Here is a 24435-nt window from a genome sequence, read left to right as displayed (position 1 = left end):
ACCCACAGGTCAGAGCAGCAGCCTGGTTTCTCTGAGCAGGGCGTGGTCCAGCCCTCTTTTCTGGCAGAACCTGGCTGCATGTGCCAACTCTGAGTCAGCCGTGCCCATCCTGCCCAGCAACCCCAGGCTCAGGAGAAGGCCTCAGCTCCTCTGCCTGGGCCAGAGGCCAGAAGAGGGCCTGCGTGAGACAGGTTTGGTGTGTGCAAAGGAAGAGCCAGGCTGTAGCCCCCACCAGCGGCATCAGGTAATGCCCTGGTTTCGAGCTTAGGGCTCAGAGCTGGGAGGTGATGTGAATAAACAGGAATGATGCTTAAGATGAAGGAGTCAATTGCTGGTGTCAGAGTTTCATTGTGTCTCTGCCTGGGAAGAGGAGCAGGACTTGAGGAGGCTTAACTTGCTGAGTAGAGGGGCCTGCAGGCCCCCAGGGATGTCAGAGGTCCCAGGACTAGCCCCAAGGCCAGAGGAGGCCCTCAAAGGGCAGTCCTGGAGACAGGCGTCCGGGCCTGGGAGAGAGAGTGAGGACAGAGAAAGGACCCCTCATCCTCCCTGTCCCCAGGCTGGGGCTCCACAGGGAGGCCTTGTGTGCACTTGTTCATCCTTGAGCAGAAGGGAAAGCAAGGAGGGTTTGGACAAGCCTGCGAGGGGCAAGGGCTGCTCCTGCTGGAGGGCAGGCCCACTGGGGAGAGTGCCAGACAGAGGGCAGCCCCCCTCTGCATAGGGGAGACATACAAAGGGCAGGAGCCTCTCCAAAGTCCTGACCCAGGCTCAACTGTCAGGATGGGAAGACTTGCTCTCTAGCTGGTTACATCCCTTCATGAGGTATTCAAGGCCACCTAGGCCTGCTTGTACTGGGAGGGGGAGGGGTTGGTGTCCAACTGGTTCTGCCAGACTCTCATGTTGGCTTTATCAGCCCAGCAAGATTCACTGGTGGGCTCAGTACCCCGCATCCTGGGGGGTCTTCTGGGGGCTCTCCCAAGGGCCTTTCCCAAAAGTTGGTGGGCAGCAGGATCCTTCCAGGATCCCCCAGGACTTACCCTGGAGGTCTCTGGGTACCTATAGAAAGGGTGTCAGGATTGCAAGAATTGATGGTGGGAGTATGTGGGAGGGGTCCATTAGGGACCCCTTGTCCAGACAGCCCCTTGGGAGGCCACCCAAAGAAGGTACCCTGGAGATCGCCAGGAGTTTGGGGTGTGAGGGGCTCAAAGGAGAGCTCTCTGCACCTACCTGCTCTAAGTTTTATGGCTTCCGCCCCAGCCCCCCGCCAAGGGCACTTCTGGGGTTAGAAACTTCCCAGCGAGCAGGGAGGGGACCCTTCTCCAGACTAGGTCCAGGCATGCCTCCCCAAGGACCTCCTCACTCGCATCCGTGCACCCATTTTGCAGAAGGGAAAGCAGACATCCGGGGAGCAGCGGCTGGCGCCTGGACTCCGAGGCTCCCTTTCGCACCAGCCCGGCTGGGCGTCGAACGTTACGCGGTCCCTGCCCCAGAAGGACTCCAGATTCTTTCGTGCGTCACCCCAACCCCGGCGAGGCGCCCACAGGCAGGGAGTGGGACGGGGCCGCCGGCGATAATGACAGGGTCCGCGGCCTGTGGGTGGCGGTGGCTGAGGAAGCCAGAGAGATCCGGCTATTTCTGGCCGGGACGCGCCCACAGGCCTGGGCCAGGGATGGCCCGGCTTCCCGGTCCCCACCTCTGCCCTCCTCCCCAACCCCCAGGAGGGGCGGGGAGAGGCGCTGGTTGGAGGGCCCAGGGGGCGGGGGCGGGGGCGCGGGCGGGCAGGGGGGCGGAGTGGAGTCCCGGGAGCATCTCCAGTGTCCTCCCTCCGCAGTCCATTCGGGGCCCTCCTCTGCACTCCTCTCGGACCCGAGGCCGCCCGCGCTGTCCCTGCGGACGAGTGTCCCGCGGCGCCCCTCTCCCGCCGCGCCGTCCGTCCGGCATGGACTCGGGCCAGGACTTCCTGACCCTGCACGGTGAGTACTCGGCCGGCTCGCGGGGGGACCCCGCCTGGGCCGACCTCGAAGAAAGCCGTTCCCGGCCCAGGATGGGGAACCCCCGGTTCCTCGGCCGCCCTCCGCCCCGCCCCGGGCCCGCCCCTCGTCCCTTTTGTCGCACGGAGGAAATCTCCACCCGGGACTGCCGGGCGCAACCCTGGGCGTTTCCAGGCTTGTTCCCCAGACCCGGCCGGTGGGGAGAAGGGTGCGAGTCTGAAGATTTCCCTAAAGACGACCCCCGGCCTTTCCGCCTCGGGGACTCCCCCTCTCCCTGTCCTAGTCACGGAAGGGTGGGCTCCAGGGTCCGGCGCGCTCGGAGGGACCGAGGAGGAAAGGAACCAGCATCCACGAATAACTGAGTTATCTTCGCCCAGTCCGGGCCGCCCAGAGAGGCTCCCCAAAGCCCAGGCATGCCTGGACCGCGTCAGGCAGCGTAGGTGTGGCGGGGTGGGAAGGCTGGGGCGAGGAGGTGTGCGAGGTGAGGTCGGGCCGCGCCGCAGTAACTGCCCAGCGCAGAAATCCTAGTCAGCGACGCCCGGACTGGGAGGGGCAGCCCGATCGCCCCCATCTGCGCACCCTCCTGGCCGGACAGGCCTGAGTCTCAGCTCTAACTGCCTGCTGCTACCCACCTTTGTCCAGCCGAGCTCTGTCTTCTCCGATCGACCGGGAAACAGTCTGGGCCAGCTCCTTGCCCTATAGCTGTCTCTCCAGGAGAGAGGGCAGCCGCGGGCTCTGGACTGCACGGACTGGAGTCTCCTAGCTGCACGGGGCCCCCAACCTGGACCTGGAATCTCTTTGCTCCAGCCTGGGGACTCACCCACTTTTAGCGTGCTTTGCCCTCCTGCGCCCCAGGTCATCTGCCAGCTCAGCAAACCCTGCCTCTCTTGCACCAATCACCGCTTAACCCAATCTCCCTCTGTTTTCTAGTACCTCTGGAGTCCTTTAGTGCCCACCACCTATCCACCTAAACCATTCATGGATATAACAGAAGGGAAAGAGAAAGGCAGAGCCCTCCAGCTGTCCACTAGAGACCCTCTGGAATTCAGGGACACTCGGAGACGTTCCTTTCAGCCAGTGCCCAGTCTGTCTCATTTTCCTGGTTGGCCCGGATCTGGTCCCCATGGCCCAGAGACACCTTGCTCAGTGCCCAGAGCTGTTACCCTCACACCAGTAGCCTCAAGGCAAACTCTTTCAGGGTCATGGGATCCCTGCCCTTTCCAGGGCTCCCTCTTCTCCTCTCAGGACAGAGGTGTCTCAGTGCTCCTGCCACCCTGGCAGGAAGGGCGGCTGGGCAGCTCAGAGGATCACAGTAGAGATCTCTGCTTTCTCTCTCATCATCCCTTAGCTAGTGCTGTGTACCCTGCAGACTGCCACCTCTTCCGTGCCAGCTTCACATTCAGACCTCCTACAAGCCCTCTGATCGCCTCTGGCTACAGCTGTAGACTCAGCTCATGTTAGAATGGGCTGCATCCTCAGGCATCTGTGCCTTTGTCCGGTCTCTGTCCCTGGGCAGCCCTGGTATCTTCCCTGGAGAGGAAGCCACGTGGAGGCTCATTCAGCACCTCCCAGTTTTGTGGCATGGGCTTGGCAGGCCTGGTCCATCGTGTTTGAGGCCTGCCTCCCAAGTGCCTGACAGTCCAGCTCTTCCTGCGGAGCTGGCAAGAACAGTGCGATCCCAAGCTGTCTCCCTGAAGGCCCTGCTGCTTCTAGCTCATCACCCAAAATTACGTCCCTTAACTGCCTTTTGTTCCCCCTGCAAACCATATCGGCAAGCAAGAATCTGTCAAGGAGAATTGGTGGTGGAAGGGTGTAGTCACTGTGCCCTGTGCTGTTCCAGGTTGTTTACACTTCCACTGGAGAGTCTGCATCTCTTTCATATTTTGGGTCTTCTAGCACTGGACACACTTTCTGGCTTGGGTAGTTGGGGGTCTGCTGCAGAAAGGCTCCCTCCATTGGCCTGGGGGGGTATGGGGGCCACCTAGATAAGAGATGTCCCTTCTGTCCTCGCCCCAGATGCATGCATGTCTGTATGTAGTATACAGACATGGATTATGGAAGTAGACTACCTGGGTTCAAGTCTTAGCTTTTTCATCTTAGACAAATCCCTTGACTTCTTGGTGCTTCAGTTTTCTCATCTGTAAAATGGGGGATAAGAACACTACCTCCCTCATGGATTGCAGTAAGGATTGAATGAGCTAACACATACAAGGCAATAATGAGAGCAGTGCCTAGTACCAGCAGGTACAATGTCCCTAAAGGAGGCCCACCCCCCAAGTGACCACGTCATGTGAGTACTTTGTGAGATGAGGGGGAATAAGGTAGTCCCTAACCAGGAAAAAAGTGACCAGAACCCTTAATTATCAAAGGGCTCCTGGGGAATTCCCTGTCAGTCCAGTGGTTAAGACTCCATGCTTCCACTGCCAGGGGCTGGGGTTTGAGTCCTAGTCGGGGAACTCAGATCCTGCAATCCATGCAGTGAGCCCAAAAAAAAAAAAAAAAAAAAAAGAAGAATCAGGGGCTCCTTCTGGTGCTTCTGAAGCCCTCAGACTGACGCTGTAGTCCCCTGGCCTCCTTCCCTACCCTACTTCCTTTGCTTGCTCCATTCTAGCCAGGCCTGCACTGGCTTCTCCAGCAGGTCCCCAGATGTACCCAAAAAGACCTAACTTCCCAAAGCTCTCCCCTCACTGAACACATCCACCTCCACCTACACTAACTATTCAAACACTGAATCCCTCCCGCCCCACTGTAAAACCTGGCATTAGTAAAAGTGCAAGGTAGGGTGTAAGAGGGGCCTCATCTTGGTCCCAGGAGACCTGGGCTGCAGTCCTAGACCTGGGTTCCAGTCCTAGCTTTGCCTCTACTTACATTGTGACGCTGAGCAAGTCCCTTTGCCTGTCTGGGCCTGTTTTCTCATCCACGGGAAAGCAATACCTACTGATAGGGGATGTTGTGAGGATAAAGCACTAGTGGGCAAAGGAATTCTAGGTTGGCAAAGAAGCCAGTACCTCCAAGAGATAACGGTTCCAGATCCATCATAGCAATTTGGGGTAGCCAGACCCCTACCCTCCTCAGTTATGTTTCAAAGCTGTCTGTCCCTGGGATTCCATGCCCACACAACACAGACACACACTGATCCACACTGATCTTAACTTTTTTGTGCCCTGGACCACTTTGGCAGTTAGGTGAAGCCTGTGGACCCCTTCTCAGGATCATGTTTTTAAATGCATAAAATAAAATACATAAGAATTCAAAGGAAGCAAATTGTATTGAGATGTGATCCTATCCATAGGTCCTCGGGGAGTCCTTGGCCCTCTGATTAAACCATTAAACCATCACGCGGTTTCTCTAAAACAGAGGTTCCCCTTACAATCAGCTCCCTCAGCTCCAAATGAAGAACAATATTTCTGTGCCCATATTCCAGCTCATCTACATTAACACACATTCTCATGATTTATTTTTCTCCGAGGTGTGACCTTAGGCAAGTTGCTCTGCACTTCAGTTTGTTATTATTGCTGTGCTTGTCTGTGCTAATAACTGGCTTTGCCAGTGACTCACTGTCAATGCTGGTGACTGGAGCTGCGGTGAGGCGGGTGAAGGAACTATTCAGAGGCGGAGAGTAAAAGAGAGGAGTGAGTCAGGCCTCTGGGTGGTGTCCTGGCCTTAGCACACAGTAGGAGCTCCATAAATAATTGCTGGGTGAATGAAAAGCAAGACGTAACTTACATGAAAGGGCCCACTGTTCCGAGCACACTGGCAGCACAGTTTCATATGGAGTTGGAGTCCTCCTCACCTATTTATCAAAGCAAGCCTGTGTTAATGGACTCATTTTTAAGACCAGCATTTTTTCAAGAATTCCATTCGCATTTGGAGCCTTGGAGATTATCCCACTCAGGTAGCGGAACTCTCAGAGAAGGAAACAGGCCTCCCTGAGGTTTACATGTGAGGCAACAGCCCGTTGAGTCACAATGGATTCGTTGAGGAACTGAGGTAAAATATTTGGCGGGTTCCGCTGTCCGGCCCGTGCTCCATCCCCGGCTGCTTCCTATCCCGCCCCACCCGGTTGTCCGCTAGACTCTGCAGCCCAGGCTGCCGCCCGGCCGGGCTTACCTCCCGGCTCACTCTTGCCCAGCCCTCCAGTCCTCTGCCAGGCCTCCAGCTGAGTGTTTAGAATTCGCGGCTCAGGCTCCGCCCTCTGGTAGGACTGCCTCCACAGTCGAGGTTCCGCCCCTCCCTGCCGGAAAACAAAAGGCCTTTGCAGTGAGGGACCCTCCCCCGGTTTGTCCCCTGGGCCCTGGCTCCGCCCCCGGCCGTCTTCCGGGCTACCTCTGCCCCACGTCGCCTCGCAGACTCGGCTCCTCCCGCTCCCCACCTCTTTGGCTCTGGCTCCACCCCAATCCGCTTTCTGGACTTTCACCACTGATGATCTTCCCGGGTTATGGATTTGTCCCACTTCACCTCCCGGCCCCGGTTCCTCCTCCTCCTCTCCCCGCCCTGATTCCGCTCTCGCCGCACCTCCTGGGGGCATCGGTCCTGCCCCTCTGGAACTGTCCCTGCCTCCTAGGGTATGGCCCCGCCCCTTCAGCACAGATTTCCGTATCGCCCCGCCTCTAGAGCCATGGCCCGACCCTTCACTGCCCCGCCCCCACGGGTTCTAGCCCCGCCCATCCACTCCAGGTCTCTGCCCCTGCTCCACTCTAAGGAGGCCGTTCCGCTCCTAGGGCCAGGGCTGCCTTCTGGACGCCACACTGTCCCGGGCCAGGCTCAGCGGGCGGCGGGGGCACTTCGGAACGTCATGCAGTGCCTGGGGGTCAGGCGCCGAAGCCGGAGCCAGAGCCGCTCCAGAGAGCTCTACCTGCAGGAGCAGAGCCTCGAGGTGGCAGCTCTCAATGAGCAGAGGCTGGGTAAGGGATGCAGGGCGCCCCCCCCCCCCACCCGCCCCTGAGATCTGCGGAGGCTGGGAAGGCAGCTGGGACAGGACTCAGACTGTATGTTCCTGATCTCGGGGACTGGACCTGTAAAGTTCTGTGAGTGTGTGACCCACGGTGGGGCTGTGTTTGCGGGCATGGCATGTGGAGTGAGTACTGGGGGTGGGGATTGGTTACCCTGCACCTTGCCACCCCCAAACCATCCTGTTTACAAACCTAGTGGTGATTCTGTCACTTGTATGGTAGTGGGGGCCACTGTGCAGCAATGATGATATGCAATGCTGTGTAACTAAGTGGCACCAGTGTGACAGTGTGCGATCCAGGGTGATGCTGTGTACCGTGTGTGACTGTGGGTGATCCAGGTGACTGAGTGATTCTGTCATCTCTGTTATGGTGTGTGTGTTCTGTGGGTTTTCTGCTGTTACTCTTTGTGGCAGCATGCCCCTGAGAGGTGGCTGTATAAGGTAATGTTTTCTAGCATTGGCCCTGTGGGCAAGCTTCTGAGTCCCAACTCTACCATGTAACTTCCTTGAGCCTCAGTTTCATCATCTGTAAAATGGGAACAATGATAGTGCCTTCCTCACAGGGTTGTTCGAGGGATTAAATACATGTGCTAAGAACAGGATCTTATTCAAATATGAACTATTATTATTATTATGGTGACTGCTATTATTATGACGACGATGATGTTTTGGCACTGTACGTTGTATGGCTGTGTGTGACTCCATGTAATAATATGTGTCACCGTGTGTGGCCCATTGTCTCTTCCTGGTTGTGTATGGCAGTGTGTGATGTGTACGGTGGTGTGGTGTGTGTGACTGTGTATGTGTGTGGCTATATCTGTGTAGCTGTGTATTGCTGTGAGTCCCAGACTCAGTTTGTTTCCATTAGGCCTCACCCTAGGTACATGGGCAGGGCTCCTGGCACCGCCCCCACCGCCAGCCTCCTATTAGCACTGTAGCCCCTCTGCACTCCCCATATGTGCCACTAGCCTGGGCAGGTTGGTGAGGCTGCAAGGTCAACCCAGGGGCCCCTGGGCTCAGAGGCCCCTCAGCACCACCCTCCCACAGGAGGAGAAGGTGCTTCAGCTGAGTGGGGCTGAGCGAAGGGCCCATAGCCCTTCTGGGTGCTAAGCGAGCAAGGGAGGGGGGGCAGGCAGCCCAGAGGCCTCAGAAACAAAAGGGCCTCAAATGAGGCTCAGAGATGGAGGTGTCTGCTTAGGTCGCCCAGCGGCCTGAAGGGCCACTAATATCAAGACCCACCTTGGGACCGAGGTCTGTGTTCCGGAAGCCATGTCGGCAACCAGGGGACTTATCTCTGCCTGACCGCAGACAGGGCCGCAGTCTGGCTCCAGGACAGGATGAACATGTCATCTGCTCACAGCCTTTTCCAGAACCGGAGGGTGGGGCTCACCTTCCGCCCCTGTGCGCCGCCCCTCCCCCCCACCTGTGCCATGTGCAGTGGCTTGTCGTAATGCCCTAGCCGGGGAGGGGCGGTACAGCCAGAAGCCAGAGGGTAAGGAGATGACCCCCCAGCAGCTGACCTCAGCCTCGGAAAGGACAGTGGAATCCCCCAGCTGAGCTGAGACTGAGGCTGCTCTCTCCTCCGGCGGCTGGGAACTACCCTTCCTAGCCTCTGTCTTGAGCCCCACAGACACAGCCACCAGTTGAGGACATCCTGCAGGAGCCCCCTCCTCCCTCAGTGGGCCTCCCCTGGGGCTGGAGGGAAACTGCTGACACTAAGGCAGGGGATGGAGAGAGCTGGGACCAAGGTGGGGGAAGGTCACATCAGACTGTCACCTCTGAGGAGGTCTTGAGACACCTCCTTACCCAGTGCTGTTGGGGGAACAGAGGCACAGAGAGGGGAGGAGGTTTCCTGAAGCCATGGGTGTGGAAGACTGTTAGCACGTGGCTGTGTCTCCACTGGAAGCAGGAGATTGGGGAGGGATAGGGGGTGGGTGGCTGAGGCCTGGGGAAGTGGTCCAGAAGATTCTGTAGGTCCTGAGTGTGTCTGGAGCAGGCTGGCTGGGGCATCGGGAGTGGGGTCATGGATAAACTGGGAGAGCCCATCAGGGGCTGGGGATCTGGGTTCAGAAAGGAAAAGCCTATAGGCCTAGGCACAGGCCCCTCAGACTGGACCCACACGGTCCCTGATGCCACCACTCTGCTGGAGCAGAAGGGTAAAGATTGCTGAAAAGCCACAGAGTTTTTGTTTTGGGGCCAGAAGTGAGGTGAGGTAGTCCATCGGCTCTGAATAGAGCTGGCTGCTGGACTCCATGTGGCCAGGGTGATAGGCTAGGGTGGTCTTTTGGTCCCAGCTTCCTTCAGGTCACTCTGACCCCTAGGAGGAGCCCACTAAGTCTTTCAGAGCCAGGCCATTTCCTAGGGGTCTGGTCACCCAGGAACCAGGTGTTCTTGAATTAGCTGCCCTCTCTTTGTCCATTCAGCTGTGGGTGGCAGGTCATAGTGTATAAAGTGTGGCCTTGAGTGGTTGGGTGTCCAAAGGTTTACGTGGCCTCAGCTGGCAACACAGATGCCTTCCTGGAGAAGGCAGGGCTCCAGAATCAGGTTGGAACAAGGGTGACGGAGGGAGAAGTGAACAGAGAGCTGAGGATGAGGCTGGTGAAAAATGGGCTGAGAGGGTCCAGTGGTGGGCATGGCCAGCATGGGGCCTGGGGCAGCAGGGACCCTAGAGGAGGTAGCATCTTACCAGCTCTGCCCCCTAGGTCTACAGGATGACAAGGACCTACAGGCACTGCTGAAGGGCAGCCAACTCTTGAAGGTGAAGTCCAACTCATGGCGGAGAGAACGCTTCTACAAGCTGCAGGAGGACTGCAAGACCATCTGGCAGGAGTCCCGCAAGGTCATGCGGACCCCAGAGTCCCAGCTGTGTGAGTGCCCTGGGCTGCAGGGGGAGGGGCAGGGTGCTGCACCTGCGCTTGGTTGGGGAAACTGACACTGGTCAGGGTGGGGTGGGGCTGGAGGTCAGTCGTGGACCAGGACCAAAGGTAGGAAAACTGAGGCCTGGCCTGGTGGGGCAGAGGTTGGTCATGCAAACAGGACCAGATATGGGGAAACAGCCTGGCCAGGGTTGGGGAGAGGAGCCAATTAAATCACTGATAGGGAAACTGAGGCCTAGCCTGGGCTAGAGAGGTCAGTCATGGACCAAGGACCACAGATGGAGATGCTCAAGCCTTTTGGGGGTGGGACTCCATAGCCATGACCACAGATGGGGAAAGCCGGGCTCCCAAGTAGGGAGGGAGCTAGACAGTGTTGCCTGAATTCCCAGGTAACCACCCGGACATTTGTGGGAAGGAGGGAAGGAGGGAGGACTAGGGCCCAGGTGTGGTGAGGCCCAAAGTCCAGGGGTAGATAAGGCCCTTCCAGGTAGCAGTGGCCAGGATGTGAGGTGGGGCTGCAGGAGGCAGCTCCTCCCTGGGCTGGGACCAGAAAGAGAGCCTGGGGTGGAGCAGGGCTGGGACTTGCACAGAGAGGCCTTGGCTGGGCAGCTCCCTTGGGGCTGTGGACCTGAGGGCTTTCTGGAAGCTTTAGAAAAGGTCCAAGAAGCCAAAGCTCAGGCCTGCAGATGGAGAGTGCCTCCTGCAAGGTCTTAGGAAGAAAGTTCTGCCAACTGCTGCTGCCCTTTTACACAGAATGCCCTAAAAATTTTGTAAAATGAGAGGTTCCCTCTACACCTTTACTTGGTGGGAAAATTTTAGACCAAAGCTATCCAAAAGAACTTTCTATGATAATGGGAATGTCCTGTATCTGTGCTGTCCAATATGTCAGCTACTAGCCACCTGTGGCCATTGAGCACTTGAACTGTGGCTAGTGTGACTGAGGAAATGAATTTTTTTTTGGCTGTGCCACTGCACGGCATGTGAGATCTTAGTTCCCCGACCAGGGATTGAGCCTGAGCCCCCTGCTTTGGAAGTGTGGAGTCTTAACCACTGGACCGCCAGGGAAATCCCACAAATTCTTAATTTTACTGAACTTTAACTAATGTATATCTAAATAACCACGTGTGGCTGGGGGTACAGAAGGATCACTGCAGCTGGATTTCTCACACAGTCCAAGTCCCTGGAAATCCCTCACCCATTCACCTGCCCTCAGCTGTAGAGATGGGGCAGGCAGGGTCAGCCCACTGGCAGGTCTCTGGGGAGTGAGATCAGACACAGGTGACAGGGCCCAGGTGGGAAGGGGGCAGGAGAAAAGGGAGGGGCAGCCCACTGAGGGTGTCTCAGGAAGGGTCTGCCAGGCCCCAGGACACTGGACAGAAACCTGAAAAGGTGTTGCCTGTGGCAGGTCAGAGGGGAGGCAGGACAGGAGCAGGGTCGGATGCGGAGAGCCCGGCTGGGTCCTGGGGGCAGTGGGCCATGGGAGGTCTGAGCAGGGCAGGGCAGGGTGGGAGGGGATGGAGCCTGAAGAGCTCTCAAGAAACTACCCTGCGTGCCTGTTGGCCACGTAACACAGGAGTGACCTGGCCCTTGCCTCTGTCTGTGGCTCCAGCCAGGTTCCTTCACAGGCCTCTGCCCTGATATGGGGTTTCCTGTTAGATGCTGGTGGTTAGCGGCACCGTGGGAATGGGGCATCATACTGTCTGAGCCCTGGGGACTCCTGGGAGCCCACCCCCCAGCCAGTACACGTGCATGGTTCCCAGTGTGAGCCAAGCACTTGGCGGGGGTGGGCAGGGGGCAGACTGAGGAGTGGGAGATGTGGGTCTTTCCAGACCTGGGCTGGTGAGCTGGGAACCTCATACCGGCACAGCTGGGAGCACAAGGGCAGGAGGAACCTCCCGGGCAGGAGACCCAGTGTGAGCAAAGGTGCAGGGGCAAGAACAAGGAAGGGCCGTGAGTGAGGGGCCTGCACCCTGACAGGAGGGGCCACAGGGGCGACAGGTTGGGGGTTGGGCACCAGGTGCGCTCCGGTGAGGAGCATGGCTGGAAGAGGGCTTTTTCCATGTCAGAGACCCAGAGACAGGTCTGGGCTGAGCATGCCCATCGGGCTGCTTCCCTCCTCTAAGTGAGCAGTGAGACTGCCCTCCACTGTGCTCCCCCCCCCCCGGGGAAACTGAGGCCAGGAGATGGGGGTGGGGAGCAGTCCCCAGTTCTCTCTGCCTCTGCTTCCTGGTCCGGAAGTTGCCCCCATCCCGACGCCACTAGCCTCCCTCAGCTCTGGTTCCCAGAGGCAGACAAGGGTTATCATCAGCAGGGAAGGCGTCTGGATTCTCTCTCCGGTGCCGGTGCGGGAGCTGGCCTCCGCTGCCCAGGCTTCCTGTTTCCACTTCCAGCCTGGGGCAGCTACAGCTGGTGTGGGACCTAGAGAGACACGGGAGGTTGTGAGCAGAGCGATTCAGCAGGGATATCCCCTGCATCCCACATGGCCCAGGGTTCGCATGTCTCACACCTCAGAGCCTGCTTCCCGGACAGGCACATGCCACACGTCTGGGGCCTGGAGGTGGCCAGGAGGGAAGAACAGGCAGGCTCTCAGCCAGAGCTGGTCTAGACCCAGGAAAGATGGACGTGGATGGCTCAGGATGGGGATGGGGATGGGGCAGGGGCAGAGCCTGGCTCCTGATGCGGGGAGGCTCAGCATGAGCCCCTCCCAGCCAGGCCAGGGAGGGCACCTTGGGGTTTCAGGCAGGTGAGCAGGGCCTTGCTGCTCCCTAAAGCTTGGAAGGTTGGGCTGTGACAGGACAGCCCCCGTCCCTGGTTCCCAAGGGCAGAATGATGTCATCTCAGACCCCTAGGGGCACCCTCCAGTCTACCTCTTGGGATCCTGGAGCACCATTCCTGCCAAGGGGCTCCCTGAGATCAGGACACACAGATACATGCAGGGCAAGGTCCTGGCTGCTCCCCTGACACAAGCACTTCCACCTCTGTCAGGAGAGGGGCCTGGAGGCTCCCATGGCTGTCTTGAGGGAGGTGAAGGGCCCAAAGTCAAGCACAACTGGAGAGTGTGTGGCCTCCTCTCCGTCACAGGCCCCAAGCTCCAGAATGGTCTCTCTCTATCTCTGTCTGAGAGCCCTGCCCTGCCCCACTCCTCTCCCAGGGGCCCTGCTTCCTCCCAGCACAGAAACAGGAGGCCTGGGACCCTAGGTACCCTTCCCACCCTAAAGTCAATCTCTCTCTGCCTGGGCGTTTCCACTCTGCACGCTATAGCTGTGTCCTGTTCCTTCTCCACCTCAGTGTCTTTTTGTCCCCAGCTCTGCCCATCTTCCTGCCCCTCACGGCTCTCTCTGCCCACCTCCACCCCCTTCTTGCAGTCTCCATCGAGGACATTCAGGAGGTGCGGATGGGGCACCGCTCAGAGGGCATGGAGAAGTTTGCCCGGGACGTGCCTGAGGACCGCTGCTTCTCCATCGTCTTCAAGGACCAGCGCAATACTCTAGACCTCATCGCCCCATCGCCCACTGAAGCCCAGCACTGGGTGCAGGGCCTGCGCAAGATCGTCCATCACTCGGGCTCCATGGACCAGCAGCAGAAGCTGCGGCAGTATCCTTTTGGTGGCAGTGGGTCCAGGCCCAGCGGGTGGTTACTGGCTATGGTCGTCCCCAGGACAACCTGGGTATGGAAGACACGCAGCTTGGGCCATCATACCAAAATACCATAGACTGGGTGGCTTAAACAACAGAAATTAATTTTCTCACGGTTCTGGAGGCTGGAAGTCCAAGGTCAGAGTGCCAGAGGGTCGGGTTCTGGTAGGAGCTCTCTTCCTGGCTCGTAGATGGCTGCCTTCTTTCTCACTGTCTTCACATGGCAGAGAGAGAGAGAGAGAGAGCACAAGATCTCTGGTGTCTCTTCTTTTTTTCTTTTCTTTTTTTAAAGATAAATTTATTTGTTTGTTTATTTTTGGCTGCATTGGGTCTTCGTTGCTGCCCGTGGGCTTTCTCTAGTTGTGGGGAGCGGGGGCTACTCTTTGTTGCAGTCCGCGGGCTTCTCATCGTGGTGGCTTATCTCATTGCAGAGCACAGGCTCTAGGCACACAGGCTTCAGTAGTTGTGGCAGGCGGGCTTCAGTAGTTGTGGCACACGGGCTCAGTAGTTGTGGCGCATGGGCTTAGTTGCTCCGTGGCATGTGGGATCTTCCCGGACCTGGGCTCGAACCCGTGTCCCCTGCACTGGCAGGCGGACTCTGAACCACTGCACTGCCAGGGAAGTCCCTCTGGTGTCTCTTCTTTTATGGGCACTAATCCCATCATGAGGCCCCCACTCATGACCTCATCTAACTCTCTCAAGGCCCCATCTCCAAATGCATCATATTGAGGGTTAGGGCTTCAACATATGAATTTGGGGGAACACAAAGGAAGCAGGGAGGGTACTTGGAGCCCTCTTTGGTCTACTCTGACCCAAGGGCCAGACAACAGTGCAGCCCCCTGAAGTCCCTCATCCCCCCTAGGTAACCAGCATGGAGTGGGGAGGCTGAGAGGAGCTGCCTGCTTCAGTGGGAGACCTAGTCTCAGATATTTTAATGTTTCCTAGAGTTAACGGCATTTTTTTCCTCTGGGAGTTTGGGAGGCCATGATACACTCCCACTTGCCCCCATATCCTGTGCCACTCTTTGGGGAGTCATCACGTTCCCCCAGTCCCAGTGTGCAGGCCAGCCTGCGGGCTTGAAACAAATTCACTTCGAAGTCCAGGTGCACAGCAACACAGTAGTCTATGGTTCAAAGTGATCAGCCTTCTGGTATGTAGGATTAGGGTGGAACCAGCACCGGCTCCTTTTTTTTTTTTTAAATGACAGCTTTATTGAGATATAGTTCACATACCATATAATTCATCCACTTAAAGTGTACAAGTCCATCTTTTTAGTGTATTCAGAGTTATGCAACCATCACCCCCAAAAGATACCCCATGCCCTTTAGCAGTCTCCATTTCCCCACAACCCCCAAGCCCTAGACAACCACTAATCTACTTTCCATCTCTATACATGTGTCTTTTCTGGACCTATTATATAAATGGAATCATACAGTCTCTTGTGACTGGCTTCTTTCACTTAGCATAATGTTTTTAACGTTCATTCATGTCGTAGCCTGTGTTTGTACTTCATGCCTTCTGTTTGCCTAATAGTATTCCACTGTGTGGCCATTGCACATTTTACTTATCCAATCAGCAGTTGATGGACATTTGGGTTTCTGCTTCTCTGAATAATGCTGCTGTGAACATTTGTGTATAAATTTTTGTGTGGACATATGTTCTCATTTCTCTTGAGTATATACCTAGAATTTCTGAGTCTTGTGGTGACTATATATTTAACCTTTTGAGGAAATGCCAAACTATTTTCCAAAGAGGAAATTTACATTCCCACCAGCAGTGTCTGAGAGTTCTGATTTTTCACATCTTCACTAACCCTTGCTATTATCTGCCTTTTTTTTTTATTATTATAGCCATCCTTGTGGGTTTGAATTGGCATTTCACTGTGGGTTTGATTTGCATTTCCTTGATAGCTAACGGTGTTGAGCATCTTTACATGTGGTTATTGGCCATTTGCATATCTCTTTGGAGAAACAGCTATTCAGTAGATCCTTTGCCCAGTTGTTGTTGTAAAGTTCTTTTCTTATGGATCTATTTATTTTAATTTTAAATTGTGGTAATATATACATAACATGAAATTTACTATCTTAACCATTTTTAAGTGTACAGTTGTGTTAAGTACATTCACATTGTTGTGCAACCATTTCCAGAGCTCTTTTCATCTTGTAAAACTGAAACTCTGTACCCATTAAACAGTAACTCCCCATTCCACCCTCCCCCAGGCCCTGGCAACCACTGTTGTACTTTCTGTCCCTATGAACTTGATTACTCTTAAGTTCCTCATATAAGTGGACTCATACAGTATTTGTCATTTTGCCACTAGCTTATTTCACTTAGCATAATGTCCTCAAGTTTCATCCATGTTGTCACATGTTAGAACTTCCATCCTTTTAAATGCTGAACAATATTCCATTGTATGTATATACCACACTTTGTTTATTCATTTGTCCATTAATGGACACTTAGGTTGCTTCCACTTTTTGTCCATCATGAATAATGCTGCTATGAACATGGGTGTACAAGTATCTTTCTGAGGCTCTGTTGTCAATTCTTTGGGGTATATACCAAGAAGTCAGATTGTTAGATCATATGGTAATTCTATTTTCAATTTTTTTGAAGACCCACTATACTGTTTCCTATAGCATCTGTACCACTTTACATCCCCACCAACAGTGCACAAGGGTTCCAGTTTCTCCACGTCCTTACCAACACTTGTTATTTCTTTTATAAATAGGTCTCTTACTGTGGTTTTGATTTGCATTTCCCTAATGATTAATGATACTGACCATTTTTTAATGGTCAATTTTTGTATATCTCCTCTGGAAAAATGTTTATTCAGATCTCTGGTCCATTTTTTTTTTTTTTTTTTTTGGCGGTACACGGGCCTCTCACTGTTGTGGCCTCTCCCGTTGCGGAGCACAGGCTCCAGGCACGCAGCGTCAGCGGCCATGGCTCATGGGCCCAGCCGCTCCACAGCATGTGGGATCTTCCCGGACCGGGGCACAAACCCGTGTCCCCTGCATCGGCAGGCAGACTCTCAACCATTGCGCCACCAGGGAAGCCCTCTGGTCCATTTTTTAATTGAGTTGTCTTTTTATTATTGAGTTGTGAGAGGTTTTTTTTTAATATTCTAAATATTTTTTAAATATTCTAATATTTTTAAAATATTCTTATCAGATATACGCTCTGCAAATAATTTCTCCCATTCTGTGGGTTCTTTTCTTTTTTTGGTGGTATCCTCTGAAGCACAAAAGTTTTTAGTTTCAGTGAAGTCTAATTCATTTACTTTTTGCTTTTGTTGCTTGTGTTTTTTGATGTCACATCTAACGTAAAGTCACAAACATTTACTCATATATTTTCTTCTTATAGTTTTAGCTCTTGCATTTAGGTCTTTGATCCATTTTGAGTTAGTTTCTGTGTATGGTGTGGTGAGGGGTCCAACTTCATTTTTTTTGCATGTAGAAATACAGCTGTTCCAGCACCATTTGTTGAAAAGACTATTCTTTCTTCATTGAATCGTCTTTACACCATCTTCAAAAAATCAACTGGCCATAAATATGAGGGTTTACTTCACGACTCTCAATTCTCTTCCATTTACCTAAATGTCTCTTCTCGCACCAGAACCACAACGTTTTAGTTACTGTAACTTTGTACGAAGTTTTGAAATCGTGAAGTGTGAGTCTTCCAAATTTGTTCTTTTGTTTTCAAGATTGTTTTGACTGTTCTGGGTCCCTTGAATTTCCATATGAATTTGAGGATTGGGTTGTCAATTTCTGCAAAGTAGCCAGCATGACTGTGATAGGTATTGTGTTGAATCTGTAGATCAGTTTGGAGAGTATTTCTCGTTAAACAATATCAAGTCTTCTTTCTGATCAGCAAATATGGGGTATCTTTCCATTTATTTAGATCTTTAATTTCTTTCAACAATGTTTTGTGGCTTTCAGAGTATAAGTTATGTATTAAAAGAATTTGTATTTTTATTCATTTTGATGCTACTGTATGGAATTATTTTATTACATTTTCTGATTATTCATTGCCAATGTATATCCAACTCCTTTGGGGGACACATTTTGAACCCTGTTAGCTCCCTTTACTGTGTACTTTTCAGCATTTCAAAGACTTTTAAGTGTCTTTTCTCAAGGCTATGTGTGCCTGATTTTGAGCTTTCTTTTTTAAATTTTAATTGTTATTTATTTTATTTTTGGCCATGCCTTGAGGTATGCGGGATTTTAGTTCTAACCAGGGATTGAACCTGTGCTCCCTGCAGTGGAAGTGCAGAGTCTTAACCACTGGACAACCAGGGAAGTCCCTGAGCTTTCTTAAAAGCCCAATTCTGTGGCACTTTTGTGATAGTCACTCCTTTTGCACAGGCATGCACTTGGACAATCTCATGGCCTCTGCAGGCTTCTGCTGCCCAGACCTTGAGATCATAAAGCCATCCCAGCCTGCTGAAGAGCAGTTGGCACTGGGACCTCATGCTTGGGTGTACCACTCTGAACTTGATTTTTTAACCTGGAATTCTACTATAATTTTTTTAATGTAAATACACATATTTACATAAAACATACATATATATAAATAAAGGTTTAAAAATATGGGTAGGTTAGAATAAAATTTTAAAGGCCCAGAAAACCCACCTCCTCCAGAAACTGCTATTTGGGTTCTCCCTTTAATCTTTTCTGGCTGCATTTCATTTTGCCTAATGATGCGTTTGCTAAAAATAGTGGAGATTATAACATTTGTATCCATTTTCTGTGTAACATTATATCATAATTATTTCCCTGTGTTAGTATAGTCTCCATAAACAGCTTTATTAATGACTGTGTACTATTCCACTGAATGGATGGACTATAAATTAGTGATCCATTCTTTTAGTGTCAAACATTTCATTTCCTTCACCACTGTAAATAACATTGCAAGGAACTATGTTCATAAAACCTTTCAGTATTTAGGAGTATTTCCTTACCAATGGATTCCTAGAAGTGGACTTACTGAGTCAACTGATGTAACAGGTTAAAGCTTTAGCTATCCCTCTATCACTTTCCTAAGGGTTGTACTGATTTACTTTTTGCCCACGTGATGGATTTGAGTGTCCATTTCACCTCACCCTTACCTGCACTAGGTAATATACTTTTAAGCTGCTAAATTTTAGTTTAAGAAATTGCATCTCATTTCCAAATTGTTAATAACTTTGACTACTAGTAATGTTTGCAAAAGGTCAGTTTATATCCCTTTCTCATTTAGTTATTAGGGTCATCATACTGTTTTCTTTTTAATTAATTCTTCAAAGGCTTTGCTGCAAATGCTTCCTCCAGTCTGTCAGATAGATGACTTTAGTTTTTCTTTATTTAATCCTCAGAATTTTAAAAAGTTTATATGGCATGATTTATGTTGTTGTTTCTTTTGTGATTTCTTCTGAAGCCTGCTATCATGTTTTCATTGTGCTCATGAGCTCCCATGGTCTCGTTCTATAGTTAGCTCTCTGTTTTCTGTGGACTGTAGTGTGCAGCTCCTCCTTCTCTAGTTCTCAAGGTCAATTCTGATGGGAGAGATAGAGGGAATGGAGAAGTGGAGGCCTAAGTGCCCCAATCATGACACCATGATCCAGGCTTTGTTTTTGCATGTGATGTCCCCACCTTCTGATCAGTGGCTTGAAATTTGCTGTTTCCTACTAAATAAGCCTCAAGTGCTTTCGTCAGAAAGCACTATACACTATATAGTGTATAGTATAATTATAGGCTATATAGATATATACTATATCTATAATTGGGTAACAATTATATACTGAAAAGGACATACCTTGAAATGTTAACAGTAGTTACCCCTGGGTGATAGGATTATGGGGGCTTTGTTTATTTACTTTTCTGCATTTTCTAAATTGTCTGTAATGAACCCTTTTAGAGTGAGAAAAGAAATGTTTTTCAAATTTTGAAAGGGTTCAAAGCCAGAAAACAGGAAAAAGACTCCTTCACTGGATGTCACATTTCCTCCAAAGAGGCCACCAGGTCTTCCCTCTGAAATGAGGATATGCCAAAAGCCAGGCCTGTGGGGAGCTGTGTCTACAGGGGACCTCAGTCCACCTGGGCCCGGGAGTTGACCCTGAGCTTGAATCATGGCTGTGGCTGGGACCTCGGGGGTCCCAGGGCTCCTGGACTCTTTCCTTACTTCTTGCCCAGCTGGATTCATTCCTGCTTGCGAAAAGCTGACAAAAACAAGGACAACAAGATGAACTTCAAGGAGCTGCAGAACTTCCTGAAGGAGCTCAACATCCAGGTGGATGACAGCTATGCCCGAAAGATCTTCAGGGTGAGGCAGGATGTGAGGGCTGGGTCTGCCTGGCAGTGTGTCCTTGACTGCAGCCCGAGACCTGCTCTGAACCCTGCCCACCTGGTGTCCTGGCTCTGCAGGAATGTGACCACTCTCAGACAAACTCCCTGGAGGATGAGGAGATCGAGACCTTCTACAAGATATTGACCCAGAGAAAGGAGATCGACCTCACCTTCAAGGAGGCTGCGGGCTCGGGGGAGACCCTGTCGGTGGATCAGTTAGTGGTCTTCTTGCAGCACCAGCAGCGGGAGGAGGCGGCGGGGCCTGCACTGGCCCTCTCCCTCATTGAGCGCTACGAGCCCAGCGAGATGGGTGAGGGCCTATGACCTGTAGTCCCAGGGCCACACAGGGTGGGGAGACCAGGGTGGGCCACCCCTGGGGAGACGGCAGCCCAAGGGTAGGGAGCTGGAGGGAAGGGGGCGCCTCAGCCAGCCAGGCCCAGAGCCCCTGGTCAGTATTTCTCTGCCCCAGGAAAGCAGATAGGAGGCAGGCACACTCTCTTGGTTCCTCCTTCAGGGGATTTGAGGACCCCTCCCCCAGGAAATGGAGAGAGAGGAGGCTGGAAAAGCAGGCACTTTTCCTACCTCCCTCTTTGTGCCCATGCTGGCCACAAAGCTTTAAGACGTCAGATGGGGGCCCAGTCCTGGAGAAGGAGGAGATGAGGCCCTGCCCTCAGGGGGGCCTCACAGCATGGGGGACAGAGGAGGAGACAGGGCCCCACCCTGGGATAGTCACGGTCTGGTCAAGAGACTCGAGCTTAGCCGCTTCCAAGAGGTACCGAGGACCAGCTCAGGACGGGAGGCAGGGGGAGTAGCGGGGAGGGGAGTGGGGGGAGGGGGAAGGGGACCCCTCCCCCCAGAGCGGCGGCGCCAGCCTAGGGCTCTGACGGGCGCCGGCCTCCCGCCTCCCAGCCAAGGCGCGGCGGCAGATGACCAAGGACGGCTTCCTCATGTACCTGCTCTCGGCCGACGGCAGCGCCTTCAACCGGGCGCACCGGCGGGTCTACCAGGACATGGGCCAGCCGCTCAGTCACTACCTCGTGTCGTCCTCTCACAACACCTACCTGCTGGAAGACCAGCTCACGGGGCCCAGCAGCACCGAAGCCTACATCCGGTGGGGCCGGGAGACCTGGATATGATGGGGCGGGGCCGGGCGGGACCTGGTCGTGATGGGGCGGGGCGGGGCGGGGCCGGGCGGGACCTGGGCGGGGCCCGGCCGGGACCGAGGGCCCTAGCCGCAGTCCCTCTCGCAGGGCGCTGTGCAAAGGCTGCCGCTGCCTGGAGCTCGACTGCTGGGATGGACCCAACCAGGAACCGGTCATCTATCACGGCTACACCTTCACCTCCAAGATTCTCTTCTGCGACGTGCTCAGGGCCATCCGGGACTACGCCTTCAAGGTGGGCGCGCTTCTGGGCCTGAGGAAGGGGGTGCTCGGGCCCACCCACCCCTCCTAACCCGCCCTTGGGCCTCCAGGTGTCCCCCTACCCCGTCATCCTGTCCCTGGAGAACCACTGCAGCCTGGAGCAGCAGCGTGTGATGGCGCAACACCTGCACACCCTCCTGGGCCCCATGCTGTTGGATCGGCCACTGGACGGGGTCACCAGCAGCCTGCCTTCCCCTGAGGTGCCCGATGGGGTGGGGTGCCCAGAGGAGAGGGCAGGGGACTGGCCGGGAGGCCCGCTGCGTCTTGACCAGCTGCCACTCCACCCTTAGCAACTGAAGGGGAAGATCTTGCTGAAGGGGAAGAAGCTTGGGGGGCTTTTCCTCCCTGGAGGGGAAGGCAGCCCTGAGGCCACTGTGGTGTCAGACGAGGATGAGGCTGCTGAGATGGAGGATGAGGCAGTGAGGAACCAAGTGCAGCACAAGTCCACGGTTTGAGCGGGGGCTATGGAGCGAGGAGGGGAGGGGGGCCCTACCCCACCATCCCCCTCCATCACACTGTGGGGTGTTTGTCTTGTCCGGGTTCTCTGTGGCTGTCACTCAGACCCTCTGCCCCCTCTCTCTGTCTCCCTCTCTGTTCTCTCTGTATCTGGGTTTCTGGCTCTCTCAGTGCCCACCTGCCCCAACCTCTGAATCTAACTTGCGCCTCCCCACGGCCCCCAGGAGGACAAGCTCAGACTAGCAAAGGAGCTCTCAGATATGGTCATTTACTGCAAGAGCGTCCACTTTCTGGGCTTCCCCAGTCCTGGCACCCGTGAGCAGGCTTTCTATGAGATGGCATCCTTCTCCGAGAACCGCGCCCTCCGACTGCTTCAAGAATCAGGTGAGCCCGGCCCTGTCCCCCCAGGGTGCTGTCCATCTGTCTGACCACCTGAGCTGGCCAGGGTCAGGACTGGCTCCCTCTCCTCCGGACGTCGCCCAGAGCTGGCACCCCACGCTGTTACCAGACAGAGCTGGTAGGGAGGGGCTTGGACTCACCAGGAGGCCTCCGCTTCTGATAAGCCCACACCCCCCTCAGGAAACAGCTTTGTCCGCCACAATGTGAGTCACCTGAGCAGGATCTACCCCGCCGGGTGGAGAACGGATTCCTCCAACTACAGCCCTGTGGAGATGTGGAATGGGGGCTGCCAGATCGGTACGGGCTGGCTGGGGCTTGGAGGAGGCCTGGGTGAGGGTTTCCGCCTGGAGGGCCACGGACCAGGAGCCTCTGGGGACCCAGGCAGAGCCAGATGCAGGGATTTGTGGGCTCAGGAGCTGGTAATCTCAGTCTGGAAATATCCCCCACCAGCAAATACAGCGTCTGAAATCCCATTGTTAGCACACTTGTCCTTTGAATTCTGGCACCAGAAATGGAATGCAAGGTTGGTGTGGTGGGTCAGTTAGGGTGGCAGGAGGGCAGTAGGCATTGGAGTGATCCTGGACCCTGCTTCTGCCTCACCGTGTGACTCTGGGCCTCAGTGTACCCCAAGCAGGCTGGGCTCTGGGGCCCCTGAGGCCAGCCCACAGCCTGTGACTGCTCCGTCCTGCCTGTAGTGACCCTGAACTTCCAGACACCTGGGCCAGAGATGGACGTATACCAGGGCCGATTCCAGGACAATGGGGCCTGTGGGTATGTGCTGAAGCCTGCCTTCCTGCGAGACCCCAACTCCACCTTCAACTCCCGTGCCCTGGCTCAGGGGCCCTGGTGGGCTCGGAAGCGGCTCAATGTCAGGGTATGGCCAGCCACCAGAGGGACAGGTGCCATGGGCCTCCCTTCCCCCTGGCTACCACCCTGAACCCTTAACTGTCCCCCGCCTTTCCTCAGGTCATCTCAGGGCAGCAGCTGCCAAAAGTCAACAAGAATAAGAATTCAATTGTGGACCCCAAGGTGACGGTGGAGATCCATGGCGTGGGCCAGGACGTGGCCAGCCACCAGACCGCTGTGGTCACCAATAACGGTACATGCTGGGCCTGGGCTGGGCCCGGCTTCTGGAGCTGGTGTCCATGCTGTTGACATGGTGCCTGCACCCCTAGGTTTCAACCCATGGTGGGACACAGAGTTTGAGTTCGAGGTGATTGTGCCTGAGCTCGCCCTCGTGCGCTTTGTGGTGGAGGACTACGATGCCTCCTCCAAGAATGACTTCATTGGCCAGAGCACCATCCCCTTGAACAGCCTCAAGCAGGGTGAGTGTTTGTGGAGGGAGGGGACGACTCGAGGGGAGGCATCTCTTGGGAAGGGGCTGGCTATTCCTCAAATCATCCTCCCTAAGTGACCAGAACTCCCGCTGTGCGCCCCTCCCCGCCCATCCGCCTGCCAGGATACCGCCACATTCACCTCCTGTCCAAGAACGGAGACCAGCACCCGTCTGCCACCCTCTTTGTGAAGGTGGGCCTCCAGGACTAGGCTCGGGGAGTCTGGTGAGGGCTGCCCCGAGCGGACCAGGCCCTCTGTCCACATCTGGGGGGCAGGACAGGGGCTGCTCCCAACCTCTCGCTCAGAGCTGGCAGCCCCGCACTGCCCTCAGCTCCAACCTACTGTCTGTGTTGCTGCCTCTCGGGAGCCCAGGAGCTGGCCCAGTCCCTGGAGCTGTCCTCAATTCCGTTAGGAATGACACTGCAGCCCGCTCCATCCTCCAGCCGGGCCCTAGGTTGAGGGTTTTTATAAAAATCATAAGACTAAGTACTGTCGTCTCTTTACCTGGACACCGGAAAAATCCCTGTAAAACATGCGTGCGTGTTTGCGTGCCCCAGAGCACTGGAGCCCCAGCACCTCACTCTCCACCCTCACACTGGAGCAAGGGGGGAACATCTGTCCCCTGGGCAGGAGGGACCAGCAAGAAACAAACCCCTGAATGGCAGAGGGTATGGAGGGCTCAGTCTTTGGAATGTCACGGCCGACCCCTCCAACCCCAGAGGCCCACTCTCCCAGAGGCGGACCTGCTGAGTGACCCAGACCTGAAAGCCCACTCACCACATCTTATGAAGGCCACAGGCTTTTATTTTAGTGACCCAGGAATCTCCAAGCAGGGTGTGCCAGGAGGGCCTCCCCGGGGGGCTCGTATATGTGTAGGGGAGGTGCCCGCAGGCAGGCGTCTTGGCCACGTAGATGGAGCCGGCAGGGCGGGGGTTCAGAAAAAGCCGAGCTGCTTCTTCTGCTGCTGCTGCCTCCACTTGGCCATGCTGTAGAACTCCTCCTTGGACTTCCCAAAGATATCTTGGAAATCAGAGTCTGAGAGATAGGA

At 54.4% G+C, this 24435-nt stretch overlaps 2 protein-coding genes across 20 annotated transcripts in view; one reads left to right on the top strand and one right to left on the bottom strand.

Annotated features, from left to right (window-relative positions):
* The first annotated feature begins 1777 nt into the window (after positions 1-1777).
* Positions 1778-23873, top strand: PLCD1 (phospholipase C delta 1). Of its 15 annotated transcripts, none has more exons than XM_089919040.1 (16): positions 1781-1970; positions 6710-6892; positions 9642-9806; positions 13121-13409; positions 19624-19753; positions 19855-20086; positions 20686-20887; positions 21027-21171; positions 21248-21397; positions 21488-21646; positions 21878-22037; positions 22233-22349; positions 22748-22926; positions 23019-23151; positions 23228-23377; positions 23464-23873. In XM_089919040.1, the coding sequence occupies exons 1-16, from the start codon at positions 1937-1939 to the stop codon at positions 23595-23597; spliced, it is 2562 nt and encodes an 853-aa protein (XP_089775166.1). In that variant the 5' UTR covers positions 1781-1936; the 3' UTR covers positions 23598-23873. The 15 variants fall into 15 exon arrangements, 14 of the variants coding, with proteins under 14 accessions (XP_089775169.1, XP_089775170.1, XP_089775172.1 ...); XM_089919042.1 differs by having other exon boundaries at positions 1783-1970; positions 13181-13409; XM_089919041.1 differs by having other exon boundaries at positions 1783-1970; positions 23512-23873.
* The window catches only part of VILL (villin like), a 29387-nt gene continuing 15843 nt past the window's right edge, over positions 10892-24435 (bottom strand). For all 5 annotated transcript variants that reach the window (XM_089919056.1, XM_089919054.1, XM_089919052.1 and 2 more), the window contains one exon: positions 10892-24435. In XM_089919056.1, the coding sequence (XP_089775182.1) occupies positions 24322-24435 (114 nt within the window). In that variant the 3' untranslated portion in view covers positions 10892-24321.

The sequence above is a fragment of the Delphinapterus leucas genome, chromosome 10 (genome assembly GCF_059928025.1).
Source record: "Delphinapterus leucas isolate spDelLeu-1000000601 "Yukka" chromosome 10, BTC_Dleu_Yukka2, whole genome shotgun sequence".
NCBI classification, from domain to species: domain Eukaryota; kingdom Metazoa; phylum Chordata; class Mammalia; order Artiodactyla; family Monodontidae; genus Delphinapterus; species Delphinapterus leucas.
The sequence above is the reverse complement of the archived record's forward strand: the minus strand, read 5'-3'. Positions and strand labels throughout refer to the sequence as shown.

Excerpts from the sequence above, each read along its gene's own strand:
- PLCD1 (XM_089919040.1), top strand. The coding sequence starts at position 1,937 with ATGGACTCGGGCCAGGACTTCCTGACCCTGCACG. Across the intron at positions 13,410-19,623 it reads CAGCAGCAGAAGCTGCGGCA|CTGGATTCATTCCTGCTTGC; the intron begins GTATCCTTTTGG and ends CTTCTTGCCCAG. Across the intron at positions 22,927-23,018 it reads GGAAGCGGCTCAATGTCAGG|GTCATCTCAGGGCAGCAGCT; the intron begins GTATGGCCAGCC and ends GCCTTTCCTCAG.